Source organism: Anolis sagrei, chromosome 3 (assembly GCF_037176765.1).
Source record: "Anolis sagrei isolate rAnoSag1 chromosome 3, rAnoSag1.mat, whole genome shotgun sequence".
NCBI classification, from domain to species: domain Eukaryota; kingdom Metazoa; phylum Chordata; class Lepidosauria; order Squamata; family Dactyloidae; genus Anolis; species Anolis sagrei.
Genome location: NC_090023.1, coordinates 129,727,411 through 129,747,700, shown reverse-complemented (window position 1 = coordinate 129,747,700; position 20,290 = coordinate 129,727,411). Strand labels below are relative to the sequence as shown.

The window sequence follows — 20,290 nt, the reverse complement described above, 5'->3', positions numbered from 1 at the left end:
GTTAACTGTGCATAATGCTGGATAATACTCTCCATTAACATCTGGACAGCCACTTAATTCCCACTTCTGCTTTGTAAAATTATTAGGGTTGATTGAAGGTAGAATAGATGATTCAAAGATTATTTCCTTATGTTTTCACCATTGTCTTCAAGAGATCATTATAAAACAGAGTATGAAAACAAACTGCACAATGAATTGGAACAAATACGACAGAAAACATCCCAGGAAATAGAACACCTTCGGACAGCTACAAAGGAAATGTATGAACGTGAAAACAGGTAGGAAAATATTTATTTTAGAAGTAAAGGTATCCATTGAATGCAATGGATCTTCAACAAAACATCCCAATGAAAAAAGTATTCCTGTTTAGACTCTAGCCACCCTATTTCTTTCCTAATTTGATGAAAGGGGGAATGAAGGTTAGAGAAAAGAGCGTCAATCACATTATGCCTACATCTGTCAAGGTGGGTAGCAGGAAGGAAGTACTCCCTTGAAGATTGTAACACTCAAATGGCTTGGTCTAAAGACTGCGGTTATTGAAATGTTGCATTAGCAATAATGTGAATTTCTTCATAGATGTATGTTGTTGGGTGGTGCAGTGGGAAACTGCTTGACCCTTCCCATTTGTTAACTTGGGGAAACCTTGCATTGCCACAGTGACACCAGCAGATTCAGGACTCTGTTTCCTATACCAATGCTGCCTCTTAAAGAAAAAGTTATATTGTAGATTCTTCTCCTGGGGTCTTAGTTTCTTTTTACATGGAAATGGTTCCTACAGCAAACTTTTATCTTAAGAAGGATTTTGATCCTGTGCAGCATCCATGACAAGGGTGAGGAACCTCTTTCAGTCTAAGAACCAAATTCAGTTTGGAGCTGCATTGAAGTGTATGGGACAAAACCAAACCCTGCTAGTATGAGTACCTACGTGCAGTGCAGATTCAGCATAGACTAAAATGATCAGTAAAATAATCAGGGAACCAACATGGGTATTTGAACTACTGTGCTAAGATTACTGTTGTCAAAATATGGCCATAAAAATGTTGTTTTTTCTGATTTCAGTATAAGGCTGGAGGTGATAAATTAATTTTATGACATCATATTTTTTGTTCTGAGAAAGCATTTGTGAATCTCAACTATGTTCACCACTTAAAAAAATTTGAAGCAAGCCATATTGCTGTGACGCTAACCGATTTTGCTGTAGTATAAACAGGACTGTAAGACTTCAAGTGCCACTGCCCTGAGTAGCTATACAGTATTAATAGTCATGCATGTCTGTCTCCTAACAATTAAAACCATTGGTTACAAGGAGTGTCTGGCCTATTTTTTCCAACTTACTGATAAATTATGTTTATTTCTAGTTTGGTTCTATTGTGAAGTATTGCCATTTCAAAAGTTACGGTCAGTCTAGTCCCTCATTGCTTCAGCAGTACAAGACAAAGAGTAGAAGTCCAGGAAATGTATTGAAGCTGTACAGTCCTGGACTATGCAGTCACATTGTTTTTGATTATTAATTGCAAACCTCTTAGCTTATGCTTAATAGTTACTAGTCTTTCAGTCCAGTTTGCGGAGCTCAGTTCTGTGTTGTATTACACAACAAATGTTCCTATCACTCCTAGTGCTTCCAAAATCCCATTTTCATAGATTTTCTTTGTGATAGGACTGAAAACCCCAATTCCAAATATAAACAATTATGTTGTATAACAATTATAGTACTTATTATATGTAGACTTCCAAAATCGTGGAAAGTTCATAGAAATTGAGGTAGATGGCAATGCACAGGTTTGGTCGATTAATTCCTTTTGTTTGGATTCAGTAGAAATTTCATATTTTGCATTATATTATATTGAGTGGTGAAAGATAAAGTATTAAAGTAGACAAGAATATATATAGTATTTAACTTATTTCCCTTCTTGTCCTCCTCCACCAATCTGCTTAATTATGCCAACTGCTAATTGCATCACAGATGTTAACAGAAACCTTTGCTTTCCATGTACTGACTTGTATTATGGTTACATAAAACAGCTTTAAGGTCTGTTTGTTTATGGAGCTTTGACAGATGTAAAAATGTTTGCATGCAATATGGCTAAGAATATTGGTCTGGGACCAGTTGGCAGAAATTCCGTTCCTCATCTCGAAATTATGGCTTATTTACTGCCAAATCCTGAATGTCTTTATGATTTAAAAGAACATTCATGAATAAAAATCTTGAAAACAATGCTTTATTTTTATCCCTATTGGAACAAAAAGGGTGTGGTGATTTAGTGAATCATTCATGCTTCCCTTAAATTTCTATTCCTAGTCTTATATGTACTTTTAGTTTTACGCCTTTTAATATGTTATTAGGAGTCTTCTAAGAGTCTTTAGCCTCAGACAAGCTACTAGTTGCCCATCTTTTATGCCTCACTTTTCTGTATGAAATAAAATGACTTTCAAAAGATAATAAATAATATCAAGAAATAAAAGCAATTAAAATTCATACATTAAACCAAAAGAAGAACAAAAAACTTTAGTGTAAAAGGGAACCAGAGACACACCAGAATTATCATGTTTTAAGCTCATAACAAATCTCTCAGGTAATTTAAACTAAGAAATAGATATTTCTCCAAGGTCATTAGGTAAACTGTAAGGTTAAACAGGAAATTGAGTCACCTCTATCATTCGATTTCACTGCATTATCCACTGTCTAGATCATGCCTCTTGTTCAATCTGATGCATCTCTTGTTCTATGTTCAACATGACTGTAGAGGACATTTTCACCTACTCCAATGGTGTGGTCCATGTGGTAGGGTTTATCTTTTAGGTATTTGGTAGTAATTTGAACAGTAAATACCAACCTTAAACCCACTGCCAAGTAAGATGAGAGCTATCATGGTGCCTGATTAATGTGTTGAGCTAGTACTGGGAAGATCAAGGTTTAAATACCCAGTTGACTGTGAACCTCACTGCATACTTATGTCAATCACTCCCACAGCCTAACCTACTTCAAACTCAGTTCTTGTGGGTTTTTTCGGGTAGCATACAATGGGCTGACTGTGCCTGGAGCAAACTCTTCTTGAAAGGTGATTAGATGTCCCTGCCTGTTTTTCTCTCTGCTGTTTTAATTTTAGAATTTTTTAATACTGGTAGCCAGACTTTGTTCATTTTCATGGTTTCTTCCTTTCTGTTGAAATTGTCCACATGTTTGTGGATTTCAATGGCTTCTCTGTGTAGTCTGGGGAGCCCTCTCAGCCCAGTCATAGCTAACTTCTACATGGAACAATTTGAAAAACAAGCTCTTGAAACAGCAACCAAAAAGCCCACTATATGGTTCAGATATGTGGATGACACTTTCACCATTTGGAGCCATGGAGAAGAAGAACTCAACAGGTTCCTGGAACATCTTAACAGCATCCACCCTAACATCCAGTTCACTATGGAAAAAGAAAAGGAAGGAAGACTGCCTTTTCTAGATGTCCTAGTCATCCGCAAACCAGATCAACAATTGGGTCACACCGTTTACAGAAAACCCACACACACAGATAGATATCTACATAAAAACTCCAACCATCACCCAAGTCAAAAAAGAAGCACCATTAAAGCCTTGGCAGACCGTGCAAAAAGAATCTGTGAACCCCACCTCCTCCAAGATGAACTGAACCACCTCAACTGGGCTCTACAGGCCAATGGATACTCCACCTCAGACATCAGAAGAGCTGCAAGACCAAGAACAAGCCACAAGAGTAAAGATGAAGATCCACCCAGAGGAAAAGTGTTCCTGCCATACATCAAGGGAACCACTGATCGCATAGGGAAGCTGATGAGGAAACACAACATACAAACAATCTACAAACCCACCAAGAAAATCCAACAAATGCTACGTTCAGCAAAGGACAAGAGGGATCCTCTCACCTCTGCAGGAGTCTACCGTATACCATGCAGCTGTGGACAAGTCTACATAGGGACCACCAAACGCAGCGCCCAAACAAGAATCCAGGAACATGAAAGGCACTGCAGACTACTCCAACCAGAGAAATCAGCCATAGCAGAGCACCTGATGAACCAACCTGGACACAGCATTTTATTTGACAACACAAAAATGCTGGACCACTCTCACAACCACCATGTCAGACTACACAGAGAAGCCATTGAAATCCACAAACATGTGGACAATTTCAACAGAAAGGAAGAAACCATGAAAATGAACAAAGTCTGGCTACCAGTATTAAAAAATTCTAAAATTAAAACAGCAGAGAGAAAAACAGGCAGGGACATCTAATCACCTTTCAAGAAGAGTTTGCTCCAGGCACAGTCAGCCCATTGTATGCTACCCGAAAAAACCCACAAGAACTGAGTGATTCCGGCCATGAAAGCCTTCGACAATACACTACTTCAAACTATTGTTACGAGAATCAAAAGGAAAGGCATTTGTCAGAAAAAAAGCAGGAGTGGCAATATTGGCTTCCCAGATGTTTTTGGTCTTCATCTCCTCTTGTCTCTAGGCATCATAGCTAGTGGTCAAGAATTACCATTACTGCATCTCAAGGTCTTCAGCTGTCGGAATTTAAGATACAAGTGAAGACCTATCTCTTCTGAAAGGCCTACCCAGAAAATTTTAATGACTAGTTTTAAACTTCGATTCCATGTCTAATTTTTGTTCTGTGTACTTTAATATGTATTTTATGGAAATATGTTTTAATATGTGCATTTTACAGAGGGCTTTTAAATTATTACGTGTCTTGGTGGTTATGTGGTTTCGCAATATTATAACCTGCCTCATACTGTGAGGAGAGGCGGGTAAGAAATAACATTATTATTATTATTATTATTATTCAGGTATGTTAACGATATTACCTGGTGAAACTTTTGGTTTTGTTATTTCCCCTCCCCCTTTTTTTTGGACCTATACAGGTACCCTTTGTTTCGTAGGGGGGGGGGGGGTCTTTGAAAAGCTGGATTTGCAGTTGTCATCCAACTCAACACAGATCTTCTTATTTATAGTGTCTCATAGGTAGCCAAATTAAAATGTTTTGACATTTATTTAATGGTGTAACTTGGAGAGAGGCAAAACAAGTCTACCGCTCCCCTTTTGAATCTATCAATCTCCTTTTTTTTTTTTTTTTTGCATTACACTTACTTTAAAACTTCACTTAAGCATTTTTAGGAATACAGTATAGGCATATAAAAGAAAATGGGGACAGGGAGGTTCCCAATAGAATGTGTACACAGCAAATAGAAGAGATCTAAGTGTGAATAATTTTCTGAGAACAATTTTTCCTCTACAGTGTTGGAAATTTGGTGATTGAAAGAATGTTTCGGTTGGAGGGAGAACATTTTTTTGGGAGAACACATCCCTTATGTTATCTCCTTTCCCAGCCTCCCAGCCTCATAGCTGAGCATGTATTTCTGTACTTTAAAACGTAGGTTGCCATTAACATATTTTTGCTATCTCAGATATCCTCTAAAATAAAGTTATATCAAATCCATAATACACTACATTTTCCTAACAGGTCAGAAACAGGTCTTAATCTAGTTTCAGGTTTTTTTTCCTCATTGTATTATTTAAATTTCAATAACACATATCAAATGTAAACCAACTTATTAAAACTCATAAAATATCAGAATATCAACATAAAGATTTATTTGGTGGCCTTACCTCATGCTGAGCTGAGATAAATTAGTATCAGAATATTGTAAGCGAAGTACAAGACAAAGTGAGCATTTGAAGGGTAATACAAATCTTAGGAGCAAATGAATTACACAGAGTAGTTTGTTTTTTTCTCAGTCTGAGAACTTATTTATTGGCCACAGCAAATCTTTGATTATTAGAGGCAATCCCTCAGTTATGAGCAAGACAGGTTCTGTAGCTTTGTTCTTAAGTTGAATCCGTATGTAAGTCCAGGCAGGTACATTATTTAAGTGTAACTTCAGCCGTCTATGTCTATATCTATATATAATATTAGCTTTGGTTAACTAAAGGAAGGTTTAACACCCCCATGGTGTTTGTTTTGCTGTCTGTCCCCCTGTTCAGATGATTTGACCTCACTTTCTGTCCCTCCAATAAGCGAATTTTGAAAAAGTTGGCCTGTTGTGGAAACAAGGATTGGTGATAAAGCTTCAGTGGAGACCCCTTTTCCCCATAATAATAACTCTTTCAGGAGTGAATTTCCCTTCCTAAGGGCAGATGTCACTCACTTCCTGTTGTCTCACTCCTGTTCTCAACTAGGAGTCATTTGTAAGTCAGATGTTTGTAACTCGGGGACTGCCTGTATTTTATACTATGTCATACCACATCAGAGAAAATGGCACTGACATGAAATGTTTACCATCTGACATTGATATTGTAAAGTGACTTTGTGAAGAAGTCTCTTCATCAAAAAGTAATGTGAGAATTAAATCTACTGTTTTCAGGCTAAAAGCCTTATAGCTAAATGAGAAAAGCTTTTTGATCTAATAATAGTAGTTCTTAATGCAGTATTTGTCCTACTGAACAAAAGCAATGAAACTAAGGTGAAGTGTCTGTAGGGCTGCCATGATATACAACAAATGAAGATGTTACGTTATAAATTTGCACTAAAAGTGGGGACTCTACTTGCCATCAAATGCTGCCCACTTCACCAAAAATAAACCCCAAGTTAAGTTATAGAATAAGAATAGTAGGATGGTATGCCTATAAAAAACCCCACAAATATTTGAGTATAAAAGGGGTTCTTCATTGTAACTGAAAAGTTCTATGACATCTCACCATCCCTGCCTTCCTTACAGTTTTCAGTTGATGTGATGAGTTTTGCCAAGATTTCTCCTCCCCTTCCATCTTCATTCTAACAACTCCATGTTCTTCTAATACCCAGTAAAATTTCGGTGAATATTATCTCTAAAGACAAGAAACTAGTACAGCGGAGAGGTCAATTCGCAGAGTTGCAGCCGCACACTTCAATAAATAGGTTGGGAACATGCCTGAATGAGCAGGAACAGTGTAACCATATTGCAAACACTTTTACTCATATCTGAACCTTAAAAAATCAATGAAAGAAATGCCTTTTTCACATTACTGTAAAACATGGCATGAGATGTATCTTCTTTTCAGCTCTGATAGATAACTATGTCTTTGTATCAATTCTTTGTGTGTATCTGGATTCCTTTAAATAAAATAAATATCTTTAACACAAATATTTAAACACAAAACTTTCCTTTGAGAGCACCTGCAGGGCAAAACATTATATGTAGTCACAGGAGATAAGGTCGTCATTGTGACAATTAGTTTCAAGCAGACTGCCATTGAAAGCCTGGTTCATATGAACACTGGCATAATTTTGGCATAAAGTTAAAATCTGGTTCTTTATTTACGTCTTGGTGTCTGTGAGTTGATTTGTTTGGGTTGGTGGATTTCCAGATTTTGTTTTATCTTTCCTGTTAGCTTGATTTGGTTTACAAGTATTTAATGTTGTTTTATGGTCTCTATTCTTTTCTCAGATCTCTAAATATAGGCTGTGACAGAAATGTTTTATAACTAAATAGCTATTTTTATTTATTTGCCGTACATATTTGGTATGCTGTTCACTGAAACCTGTCCCGTTTATTGGAGATTGCATGGATAAAGAATTTGCCAATTTGTTTAACAAAGTTTTGAGTCAAAATATCATGACGGTTTTGCCTAGCCTTAGACCAGTTCTGAAAAGAATGATTAACTGTGTTTATGAGAGATAAATCTTATTCATGGATACTTATCATCATAGGTAAATAGAATTGTTATGTATACAGACACTATTCCTCTGACAACAAAAAACAAGATATTGGGTTGCTTCATGCCCTTTTTGTAAACTTTAAATTTGAAATCATTCCATAACAACATAAATGCAGAAAGCCAAAGTGAAGATGGAGGAAATAAAACATCCTTCACATAATAAGAAAAATTATGAAAGTTTTCAGCATAAGGCATATTAGCATATTAACAATAATGTTTTGACCAAAGGCCTTATGTCATACAGTATTGGGTCATCCAGAATCTTGACAAGAAGAATGATCATCATTAAAGAAGGTCCTCATTTTTGTTGCTGTTACTTCCTGCTGGGTCTTTGATCAGCAGATAATAGAGCAGGACGTCAGGTGATAAATGAAGTTCATACTCTGACCATTTAGAAATTTAAAAATGAAATCCAGTATCTGAAATTGGGCCTGGATTAAATTGTAAGTATCATAAATCAAACAATATATGCATAATATGTTCTAATCAACTCCAGTTGGTATCTTGGCAGCAGCATTTTACAGATTTTTTTTTAAAGCAGCCTTTGGAGGTAACTAGTATACAGATGATTGTGAGAAAGTCCTCTTTTCTCAGGTATTCCAGACAAAACTAATATCCAATTATTGGGAAAAGATAAGATGCAATTTTTAAAAGATTAATAATACATACACTGGAAAAGGTATGTATTGGGGCCGGGCTTAACACGCTGAATCGCTGTGCTGCAGAAAAATTCTGCTAATTGGAAGGTCAGCAGTTGGAGCCCGAGTCGGGGTGAACACCTGCCATTAGCTCACCTGCCCACCTGGCAGGTCGAAAGCAGAAATGCGAGTAGATAAAATGGATACCGCTTTTAGCGGGGAGGTAATAAAGGTGCCCTTAGGGGCATCAATTGGAGGAAAGTTCCTCGGCATGGAAGATGGAGTGACACCACAACCATTGTCTTGTGGGGTTCCACGGGGCACAATATTGTCCCCCATATTGCTTAACATCTACATGAAGCTGCTGGGGGAGATCATCTGGAGTTTTGGCATAGAGTTACACCTATGTTGGACGGGTTACACTCCCCCTGAAGACGCAGGTTCGCAGCTTGGGTGTGATCCTGGACTCATCGCTGAGCTCAGAACCCCAGGTGTCAGCGGTGACCAGGGGAGCATTTACACAGTTGAAACTTGTGCGCCAGCTGCGCCCGTACCTTGGGAAGTCTGACTTGGCCACGGAGGTCCATGCTCTTAATACATTCCGAATAGATTACTGCAACGCGCTCTATGTGAGGTTGCCGTTGAAGACTGTTCGGAGGCTTCAAATGGTCCAAAGGGCGGCAGCCAGGTTACTAACAGGAGCGGCGCTCAGGGAACACACTACTCCTCTGTTACGTCAGCTTCACTGGCTGCCAATTTACTACCGAGCACAATTCAAAGTGCTGGTTTTAGGCTATAAAGCCCTAAATGATTCCGGCCCAGCTTATCTGTCCGAACGTATCTCCTCCTATGAACCATCTAGGAGCTTAAGATCGTCTGGAGGGCCCTGCTCTCGATTCCGCCTGCCTCGCAAGTGCGATTGACAGACGAAGGACAGGGCCTTCTCAGTGGTGCCCCCTTCCGGCTATGGAACTCCCTCCCCAGGGATATTAGATCGCCCCCCTCCCTCCTGACTTTCCAAAAAAAAGTAAAGACCTGGCTCTTTGAGCAAGCTTTTGAGAATGCAGCGGAATAGATAACATGGAACTATGAATGATGGACATGGAATGGCCAGACAATGTTACTGGATAACGGTTTAACAAGATGACACTGATGTTTATATGCTTTAACGGTTTTTATTTATGTTTTTTGTTATTTATGTTTTATTTTTGTTGATTATTTTTAATGGCACTTTTATGAATGCCTGACATCGAATTGCACCAATTGAGTCGCCATATGGCTGAGAAAGGCAGGCTGTAAATATCGTAAATAAATAAATAAATAAATTCTGTAAGCCGCTCTGAGTCCCCTTTGGGGTGAGAATGCAGGGTATAAATACTGTAAATGAATAAATAAGTATTCCCCTGTGTGTTACTACCTCTTGTCTTTTTTGCATTTTTACTCTCTTTGGCTATTATACATTCTATTGGCCTATTTGCCACTACTAGCAGCATATACCTCCTACATTATCTTTGATCTCATGTAGTTTTTCTTTTTTATAAGCATGAATACTTGTGCTGATTTAGTCTTGCAACATGTTTATTCGGTTCTTGTGCCATGAAAGCCTTCGACAATACATTGAACATGTTTATTATTGGTATCTCATACTAACAAATATGAATGTTTATTAGCATTATTTGAGCTTTCTCATACCCAAATTGTGACTAGGAAGAACCTAAGACCAACAAAAGGTCTATTTAAATAATCATTTGAAATATATTCCGGGATGATAATTTTAAAAGAAAAAAGATCAATACTGGGTTGTAAGCATAACAAAAATAACATTTTAACAATGAAGTTGAATTTTTTTCATCATACCTTGCATGTGTCATGGTTGAAAGTTTGAATGGAGTATATAAATCAAAATATTCACAATATGAAATTATGTCACAAAAGAAATAAATTAGGTTATAACTCAGTTTACTAATGAACACACATTTGACAATAACATTAATGTTTATTCTATTACATTTTTTAACTTTCAGAAATTTGAGAGAAGCACGAGATAATGCTGTGACTGAAAAAGAGAGAGCTGTGGCAGCTGAAAAAGATGCTTTAGGAAAGAATGAGCAACTTTTGGAACAGTAAGTACCCTCCCCTACTTTTTTTGCAGAGGTATTTGAAACAGAGAAAACATTTACACTCAATAAAATTAAGGTATACGTTTATTATATAGTCCATTAATCCCCTCGCAAATTCAGAAGAAATGACTTGCTGAGAACTCAGAATTGCCATTGTAAATTAGGATTCCGCTTTTTCTTTTCACTGTATTTATCCTGTATAGTACGATGAAAGGCGCCTGTAAAAATAATTAAATTTCTTTTGAATTACTTTAAGGCAGGAAAAAACCCACCATAGGCATCCCAGCAAATCTTTGTGTTCACCTATATGTGCCTTCCATGCCCTGGTGCCCATGAGATGCAGATTGTCGTCATCTTGTGCGGTTACCTCTGAAAACTGCCTTCTTTTCCCCTGCCAAACTGAATCTGCAGGACTCAGAAAGAGAAAGAGGAGCCAGACCCACAGGGGTGACTCCTCCTTTTCTAGTGTGCTGTACATGTGTTTCTCCTAAGCAAAAGGTCAAAAATACCAAGTGAAAGAGAAACGTGAGGCATGCCTACCTTTCAAACAGTCCCATTGCTTACCCTACAGAAGACAGGGCTGCCTCTCATCAATTCTAGCCAGCATGACCTATAGTAATTTATGATAGTACCTTATTTAACCCTGAAATGTCACCATGGTGGCACAATGGGTTAAACCCTTGTGCCAGCTGAACTGCTGACCTGAAGGTTGGCTGTTTGAATCCGCGAGAGGAGTGAGCTCCCTTGTGTCAGCTTCAGCTTCCCATGTGGAGGCGTGAGAGAAGCCTCCCACAGGACTGTAACACAGTCAGGCATCCTCTGGGCAATGCCCCTGCAAATGGCCAATTCTCTCACAACAGATGCGACTTGCAGTTTCTCAAGTTGCTTTTGACACACAAAAAACTCACTTCTCAATAATCTCATGACACCAGTTGATGTCTTAGTTTAGACCTTTTTATTTTATTTATGTGATGCGTTTGGCTTACAAAAAGAATAACCTAAACACAACAAAAAACATGGTCAAAATATTCATATTAAATGATACATTAAAACTGTATGAAATTGTTTAAAAATACATAAAAAGTTAAAAATAAAGCATACTCACACATAAAATTCCCAGTTAAACAAGCAGGTCTTAGCCTGCCAACGGAGAGCATGCAGAGGCCTACTTTATCTTCCAGTGGAGGGGAATTCCAGAGAGTGGGAGCAGCCACTGGGAAGGCTGTCTCCCATGTCTTCTCTAAACAAGCCTATGATGATGGTAGGACTGGGATAATGCCATCTTTGTGGATCTTAAGACACTGATAGGTACATATATAGAGAGATGGTCTTTCAGATGATCTGAATCGAATTAGTCATTAAAAGGCATCTAGGCACAGGTATCTGCCCTCTAACTTTCACTGTGAAAACACACACAAATAATTCAATCAGCTTTACCTTAACACAACCTGTAACTAGCTATCTTCCTTCTTCGGATCTATTCTAGTCCAAAGTTCTTTCCCCCTATTATGCCTGCTGACTCCTTTCCTTTCCACTGAAGTTATTATTTTCCTGCTTACCAGCTAGATAAGCTTTCTTATCTGCCATAGACACTTTTCTCCTGTCAAACTTTTGGGCGGTTGTACCTTGAATTTGCAGTGTATATTTTAGCTGAACATCTGTTGTGGTGGTTTTAAATATCTCACATGTTTGTGGAGAGGGTGGACCCTCTTAAATTTTCTCTCCCACTTTCTTTTTACCAGTACTCTTCTTTCAAGGATTTTCTTCTTTTAGAAGATGAAATTAAAATCCGAATGTGCTGGACTGCCTTTGCAGTTGTCTACTCACAGCATTAGTTTCCTGGCAAAGTACAAGGTGTTGATTTTGTCTTTTAAAGCCCTACATGGTTTGGGTCCAAATTACCTAAAGGATCACTTCTTCTCATATAATTGGCCCTGCACACATTGGTCTTTGTGGGGGGGGGGGGGGTCTGCTCCTACCAACCAGAACCTGACTGGCAACTACCACCTAGAGGACCTTTTCATTGGCTGCCCCATGACTGTGGAACGACCTGCAGGAAGAACTCCAAATAGCTAAATGAGCTGTCAGAATTTTAAAACCATGTAAAGACCTATCTCTTCCAGTAGGCCTACCCAGGCAGTCTTTAAAAATGAATTTAAGTGTCCTTTGTTTGATCTCTGTTTTCTGTGTTTTAGTATGTATTTTGTACATATAACTTTTATTGAGGTATGTTGTGTATATTTGTAGTGTTTTTCCTGTGCTTATGTATTTTAATTGTATTGCAACCCGCCAAGAGCCTTGAGGAGAGGCGAATAAGAAATAAAATTATTTATTATTATTTGAAACACAAAAAGATTAGCACACAGCAAACAAGGTCACTCTGCTGGCTCTTGTATTGGATCACACGTCAGACACTTCCCAATTGACTAGAACTGTGTAATTTATCGGCAAATAATGCTTGCAAATCCCAGTAGGGTGGCCTTTTCCACCTGACAGATGGTAATTTTGTCAGCACCGATTGTGTTTAACTTTAGGCACTGTACCCAGTGTGCCGATCACCACTGGGACCACCTTTACTGGCTTGTGCCAGAGTCTTTGCAGTTCAGTCTTTAAATCCTCGTATTGTGTCAGCTTTTCCAGTTGTTTCTCTTCAATCCTGCTGTCGCCTGGGATTGCAACAATATTATTATTAGGTTCTTGTGGGGTTTTTTCGGGCTATAGAGCCATGTTCTAGAGGCATTTCTCCTGACGTTTCGCCTGCATCTATGGCAAGCATCCTCAGGCGAAACGTCAGGAGAAATGCCTCTAGAACATGGCTCTATAGCCCGAAAAAACCCACAAGAACCTAGTGATTCCAGCCATGAAAGCCTTCGACAATACAATATTATTATTATTATTATTATTATTATTATTTTCAAAGTAGGATTTGAAATCAAATTAGTAAATTACATTTATTCTTCGTGTCGTCCGTGAAATGCGCACCTATGGGTTCTTCCTTGCGCATGCGCAGAAACTCGGAACATTTCTAAGTTTAAAGAATTAAAATTGATTATTTTGAGCCACCTAGGCCCCGCCCATTCCCCCGCCCCCCCGGATATAAGCGCCGAGCGGCGCCGCCATTATCTAGTTCCTTTTTCCGCGCTAAACGTGCAGCATCTCGGATTAGCTCTCCTCGATTTTCTATACGGACTTGATCTTTGGACTGACTCTGACCTACCTTGCCTCTCTCCAACCCTCGACTCGGACCGGCTGACCATCCTCCTCTTCACCCTCAGGCTAGAATGTCTTCCCTCTATTTCAAAAACTGTTCAGCTTGTGGAGCCACTCTCCCCGAAGCTGACAGGCATTCTAAATGCCTCCTTTGCTTGGGGGAATCCCACAACCTCCAATCTTGCGAAATTTGCCTTAACTTTACTACAAGGGCTCGCAAAACAAGAGATGCCCGTTTAAAAGCTCTGCTTTATGAGCGCGCTCTGGCTCCTCAATCCCTCCCCACCCCCTCCCCTATACTGGAGCCCTCTCAGCCTCCCTCCCCACGCGCTGGGGAAAGGCGGGAATTGGATCAGGCAAACGCTCCCTCTGTGGAGCCGCCTGCAAAAAAGCAAAAATCTTCCAAACAGGCCACGAGGCCTGGGAAACCGAAAGAAAAACTGACTAAACAAAAAAAGGGACGGCAACTCACTGACTCACAGTCCTTGAGCCCTCCCAGACTTGAGCCGATGCTCCATTCCTCCGGTTCCGCAATCCACCTCCAGGAACCGCTCCCCACCATGCTCCACCTGGATGACCCCTCCCACCTTCCTCCACTCGAGCTCCTCGCCCCTCCCTCGGAGCTGGAAGCCCAGACCTGCGCAGGCCGCTCAGCCTCCCCGTCTCCGCTTCCCCTCTCCCAAGCCTCCCCCCTCCCATCCCCTAATCTTCCACAAGCCTCGGGCCCGAGAGAAACTCCTTCCCCGGTTCCGCCTGCGCCGATTGCGCAATCCTCACGCCGGCGCCGCCGATCCCCTTCTCCTGAAGCGGAACCGGCAGCTCCCTCCTCCCCCCCTTCCAAGAGACTCCGACCTCGCTCTTCCGACCACCCTCAGCCTTATGGATACCCAGACTACCCTTACCACCTTTATCCCCCTCCTCCTCCTTTCCCATATCCTTTCTACTATCCTCCCCACCCTGACCATTATAGAGGTTTTGAAGCCTCTCATGCTGAAGATCCTAGATATCCCCAGCCCCCCCGTGCGCCTCCCACGGCCACACTCTCTCAGCCTCAAGAATACCAAACTGAGGCTTTGACTCATCCAACAGACCAGGATCCCAACAACCCACCCTTACCAGATCCAGAAACCATTGACATTGAATCCAATGATGATACACCAGCTATCTTAGACAACCAACTCCAACCTGACCCTTCCCCCAAAAATTTGGAGGAATTCAAAAAATTTTCAGCTCTTTTAATAAGGCTACCTAGAACCTTAAACTTAGCGACCCCAGAGCCTACCGATACGGTAGTTGACCCATGTTTTACTTCTACTGAACAACAACAACCATCATCCACTGTGTTGCCCACTCTACCTTATTTGCTAAAAATTCTCAAAAATAATGGAGTTGCCCCGGCTTCAGTCCCGGCAACTCCTAAAAGGCCTGAAAACTTATACCGTATTGATCTTTCCTCAGCTTCATGGCTTGCTAAAATGCCTAAAGCAAATTCTGTTGTGACTGATGCTCAACCTAAACCAACTCAAATTAACCAAACCTCTCCTTCTGATAAGGAAGGAAGAAAGTTGGATGCTATGGCCAAAAAGTTCTACTCCTCAGCATGCCTCTTTGCACGCATGGCTCACTATGGAGTATACATGAGTGTATACCAGACTGCCTTGTGGAACAAAATTGCTCCCTATTTAGAACTATTACCACCAACTGAACAACCTCTAGCCACAGCTTTTAAACAAGAAGCTCTCCTTTTGGCTTCCCTACAAAAAGACCTCTCCAAAAATATTGCTGACACCGCAGGCAAACTTATTGCAGGATCAGTGGCCCTTCGTCGCCACGCCTGGCTAAGACCAGCTATCCTTTCTCAATCACAACGCACCCTGATTGAAAACCTCCCCATGGATGAGGCAGGCCTTTTCAATCCCGAAACAGACTCTCAATTAAAGCACTCCCATGAAATGAAACAAACGGTATACAAGTATGACCATCAGCCATACTCCTACCAACGCCAACGATGGGGCTCCTATTATTACCGTCCTCAATACTACAATAGGCCCTACAACACCTCATTCTACAGGGGACGACAGAGACCTTACAACCCCTCCACGTCATCAAGACGACCACCCCTGCCTTCCAGAGGTCAGTACCGTGGCACCAGACCCCCCAATACCAACAAACGCCGTTTTTAGCACACCTACACTTACCGACACTCCCTCACCACCTCACACCCAACCACTTACATACCTTGACAGATTACATACCTTCCTTCCGGCATGGCAGTCCATAACCACAGACACCTGGGTCTTGGACATCGTTGAAAGGGGTTATGCCATAGAATTTGACAATTATCCCCCAGTGGGCAATATACTGCTAACACCACCTTCCCAAATCATTTGGGAAGAAATTCACTCTCTCCTTCAAAAGGGCGCCATCTCGCCTACTTCCTCACAAGATTCAGACATCTGTTTTTTCTCCCGCTACTTCCTGGTGGACAAGAAAGATGGTGGTCTACGCCCCATCCTTGATCTACGTAAACTCAACACTTTCATTACACCACGTAAGTTTCGCATGGTGACACTCCCCAAAATCCTTCCCTTCATTCCCAAGGACTCATGGTTAGCCACGATTGACCTTCGCGATGCCTACTTCCCTATTTCAATTAGACACTCCCACCGCAGGTTCCTTACCTTTGCGGTCCAAAACAAACTCTTCTCTTTTAATTCTCTCCCGTTCGGACTTTCCACATCACCAAGGGTGTTCACCAAATGCATGTCTGTTATAGCCGCACATCTCCGCCAGCAAGGCATCACAGTTTTTCCTTACCTGGATGACTGGATGTTTTGCTCATCCTCTCGGTCACAGCTGTGCAAAGATACTGATTATACTTTATCTCTTTTGCAGGATCTGGGTCTGGTCGTGAATCACGAAAAATCTCACCTGACCCCAACACAACGTATCCAATTTATAGGAGCCGTAATAGACTCCACACTCCAGAAGGCCTTCCTCCCAGAAGATCGCTTCCTAAATCTGTGTCAGGCTATCCTAACCCTACAACAATCCCGCCAAACATCAGCTTGGGCTATCCAATCTATCCTTGGCCATATGGCTTCTACCACAAATGTAACACCCTTTGCCCGTCTAAGAATGAGACCCCTCCAAAGTTGGTTTCTCAAAGCGTTCGACACCCTTCACGAACCCCAGTCACGGGTCCTAAAACCACCACCCTCTGTCCTCCAGTCACTCTCATGGTGGACAAAGCAATACAATGTTCTCTCGGGGATGCCATTCAACCATCCCCGCCCCTCCATGTCCCTCACAACCGATGCCTCCAACTCAGGTTGGGGAGCACATCTCAAGGGATTCCAGATCAGTGGCCACTGGTCCCCACAAGAGCAGAAGCTCCACATCAATGCCTTAGAAATGATGGCAGTGGAGAAGGCTCTTCGGGCCTTCACACGCATTGTATCCAATCATGTCATACAAATAGTAACAGACAACACCTCTGTCAAATACTACATCAACAAACAGGGAGGAACACGCTCACGCACACTCCTCCACATCTCACAACGAATTTGGGAGTGGTGCATTCTGAAGAATGTCCTTCTCACAGCCATCCACTTACCAGGCCAGGACAACATCCTGGCAGACTCTCTAAGCAGGTCCTCCAAAAACAACCACGAGTGGCATCTCCACCCCAGGCAGTTCAAAGCCCTCACACGCAAGTGGGGCGAACCCAGAATAGACCTATTTGCATCTCCAGTAAACAACCACTGTCCACTCTACTGCGCACGGCTCCACCCTCACGCATCCCAAGGTTGTCTCGGGGACGCCTTCCTATTCCAATGGGCGCCCGGCCTCCTCTACCTCTTTCCACCGCTCCCCCTCCTATCCCCAGTCATAGCCAAAATAATTCAGGACAACACGGACTGCATTCTAATCACACCCTGGTGGCCACGACAACATTGGTTTGCCCCCCTTCTCCAAATCTCCAACAAAGAATACCTCCACCTCAGCCAAACCCCGGACCTTCTCACAGTAGAGAACGGCCTGGTCCTACATCCCGACCTGCAATCTCTACGCCTGACGGCGTGGAGAATCAAACCACACTAGGCCTTTCCGATGAAGTCTCCCGCATACTTTTGGCGGCCCATAAACCTGCCACCAAGAAATCATATGACTATAAATGGTCCTCTTTCAAATCCTTTGCTCAATCACTGGGACACAACCCCATCTCTGCTCCAGTTCCCTTCGTCTTAGACTTCCTTGTCCACCTCTCCGCCAAGGGTTTCTCCCTTTCTTCAGTGAAATGCTACCTGTCAGCCATTTCATTTTTCCGAAGAAAGTCCGGGTTGCCGTCCCTTTTTCAGGACCATCTGGTACAATTGTTTCTTAAAGGCTACAAAAATATCCACCCTCCTGTCTCCCCCCCTCCCCCCCAGTGGAGCCTGGAGCTAGTGCTATCCCAGTTATCCAAACCACCTTTTGAACCTATGGCCTCTAATGATATCTCCCACCTATCGTGGAAGACGGCCTTTCTTGTGGCCATTACTTCAGCTAGGAGAGCCAGCGAACTCGCGGCCCTCCGTTCAGACCCTCCTTATGTAAGATTCCACCCTGACAAGGTTGTCCTCCGCACCGATGTCACGTTCCTTCCTAAGGTGGTCTCTCATTTTCATATGTCACAAGACATTGTTCTACCAAACTTTTTCCCCAACCCATCCTCCCAGTTGGAGGTAGTTCTGCACTCCCTTGATGTTAAAAGAGCACTTTCCTTTTATTTACATAGAACTTCCGCTTTCAGGAAGTCTCCCGGATTGTTTTTGAAATACAGGAAAGACGTACTTGGCCAGCCTGTGTCCTCCCAAGGACTGGCCTCCTGGATTGTTGCAACCATCCGTCTAGCCTACCAACTCGCAGGAAAAGACCCTCCATCCCACCTCGTGGGACATTCGACCCGTTCTGTGTCTACATCCCAAGCATTCCTCAAGGGAATTCCCTTGGATCAGATTTGCAAAGCAGCTACGTGGTCTACACCGTCCACGTTTGCCTCTCACTACAAGCTTGACATTCAGGCAAAGCAAGATGCTAGCTTCGGCAGAGCAGTTCTTTTCTCCTGTGTGGCATGACCCACCTCCAGGTCAGTAGCTTGTTATTCACCCATAGGTGCGCATTTCACGGACGACACGAAGAATAAATAAAGGTTGCTTACCTGTAACCGTATTTCTTCGAGTGTCAGTCCGTGAAATCCGCACGACCCGCCCGTCCTCCCCTCTGTCATGCCATTCTCCTGGCTGCTGTTTAGCGCTGGGAACTAGATAATGGCGGCGCCGCTCGGCGCTTATATCCGGGGGGGCGGGGGAATGGGCGGGGCCTAGGTGGCTCAAAATAATCAATTTTAATTCTTTAAACTTAGAAATGTTCCGAGTTTCTGCGCATGCGCAAGGAAGAACCCATAGGTGCGGATTTCACGGACTGACACTCGAAGAAATACGGTTACAGGTAAGCAACCTTTATTTATTTGTATAACAGCATTCCTTGAACACATGACAAAGGCAAAAATGTTATTATAGTTACCAGCCCATTTCTGTATTCCCGTAATCTACTTCTTTCACCCATATTTGATTACACACAGTATATGGAATGTTGCCTAACTTGAGAAGTCATTAAGAAATATGTCTTGAAAACTTTGCAATGAAGAATTCACCCAACGCCTGTTTTTCTAGTCAGGTATAATTATTATAACTTTATAGCTGCTACTGAAAGGAAACTGGATCAATTTAATCTAAATTAAAACTGTTTTAGTAACATGATAACTCTGAATATTTTAAAATATAAATAGCCCTTTCATATTCTTCAGTTTCAGTCATATAGCTTGGATTTTTTTTCTTTGCATGGAACAAGTATTTGCTTACATCAACCTGTGTGCTATGTTCCTATGCAGTTGCAAGCACTGTTGCCTGAGGTGATTCACAATTGCCAGCTAAGAAAAAATGTGTTGTTGACCATGTACGGCGATATTCTAATTATGAAAGAAAATGCTTCCTAAACTAAGTCTTGAATAGGAAAAATATTAATCTTATTATATTTTTAAAGTCAACCCTGAGGTTTTGAGAGACCTCAAGAATAGTATAAAATGTGTTACAAAGGGCTTCAGATAGAGGGGAGAAAGTTGTAGAACCCAGGAGACCCTTCTTCCTTTGCGTGACGAGAACTACATTTCTGCTTATGCTAACCTCTGCATTCAAGTTGTTAACTACTTTATGAGTGATCTGGTTCCATAATAAAATTGGCACCGTCTAACAGTAAGAATGTTCTGGTTTTGTAGTGTTTCTGCTCAGCCACTTCAGTATAAATAAGTGTATTGAATCTTCAAGCATAGATGTAGTTAAAAGTAAAGGTACAGATAATTTTTGTTACAATTTGAATTTTTTTTAATTATGAGTGATTGAGTTTGCCATACCATGGTGATCATCATTATCATCACTAGTTCAATATACAGTTACCTATCCATATTTGTGGAGGTTAGGGACACAAGATCTCTCTGAAAGGGAAAGAACTGCTAATATGAGCCCACCTTTTTTTTTACTTCACAGAGCACTCCTCTACAC

General features: G+C 41.4%; 1 protein-coding gene across 2 annotated transcripts in view; it reads left to right on the top strand.

Annotated features, from left to right (window-relative positions):
- Positions 1-20,290, top strand: part of PIBF1 (progesterone immunomodulatory binding factor 1) — a 109,206-nt gene that overhangs the window by 20,996 nt on the left and 67,920 nt on the right. For both annotated transcript variants that reach the window (XM_060769414.2, XM_060769413.2), the window contains exons 9-10: positions 153-278; positions 10,383-10,481. In XM_060769414.2, coding sequence (XP_060625397.2) covers positions 153-278; positions 10,383-10,481 — 225 coding nt within the window. The remainder of the gene's footprint in view (positions 1-152; positions 279-10,382; positions 10,482-20,290) is intronic.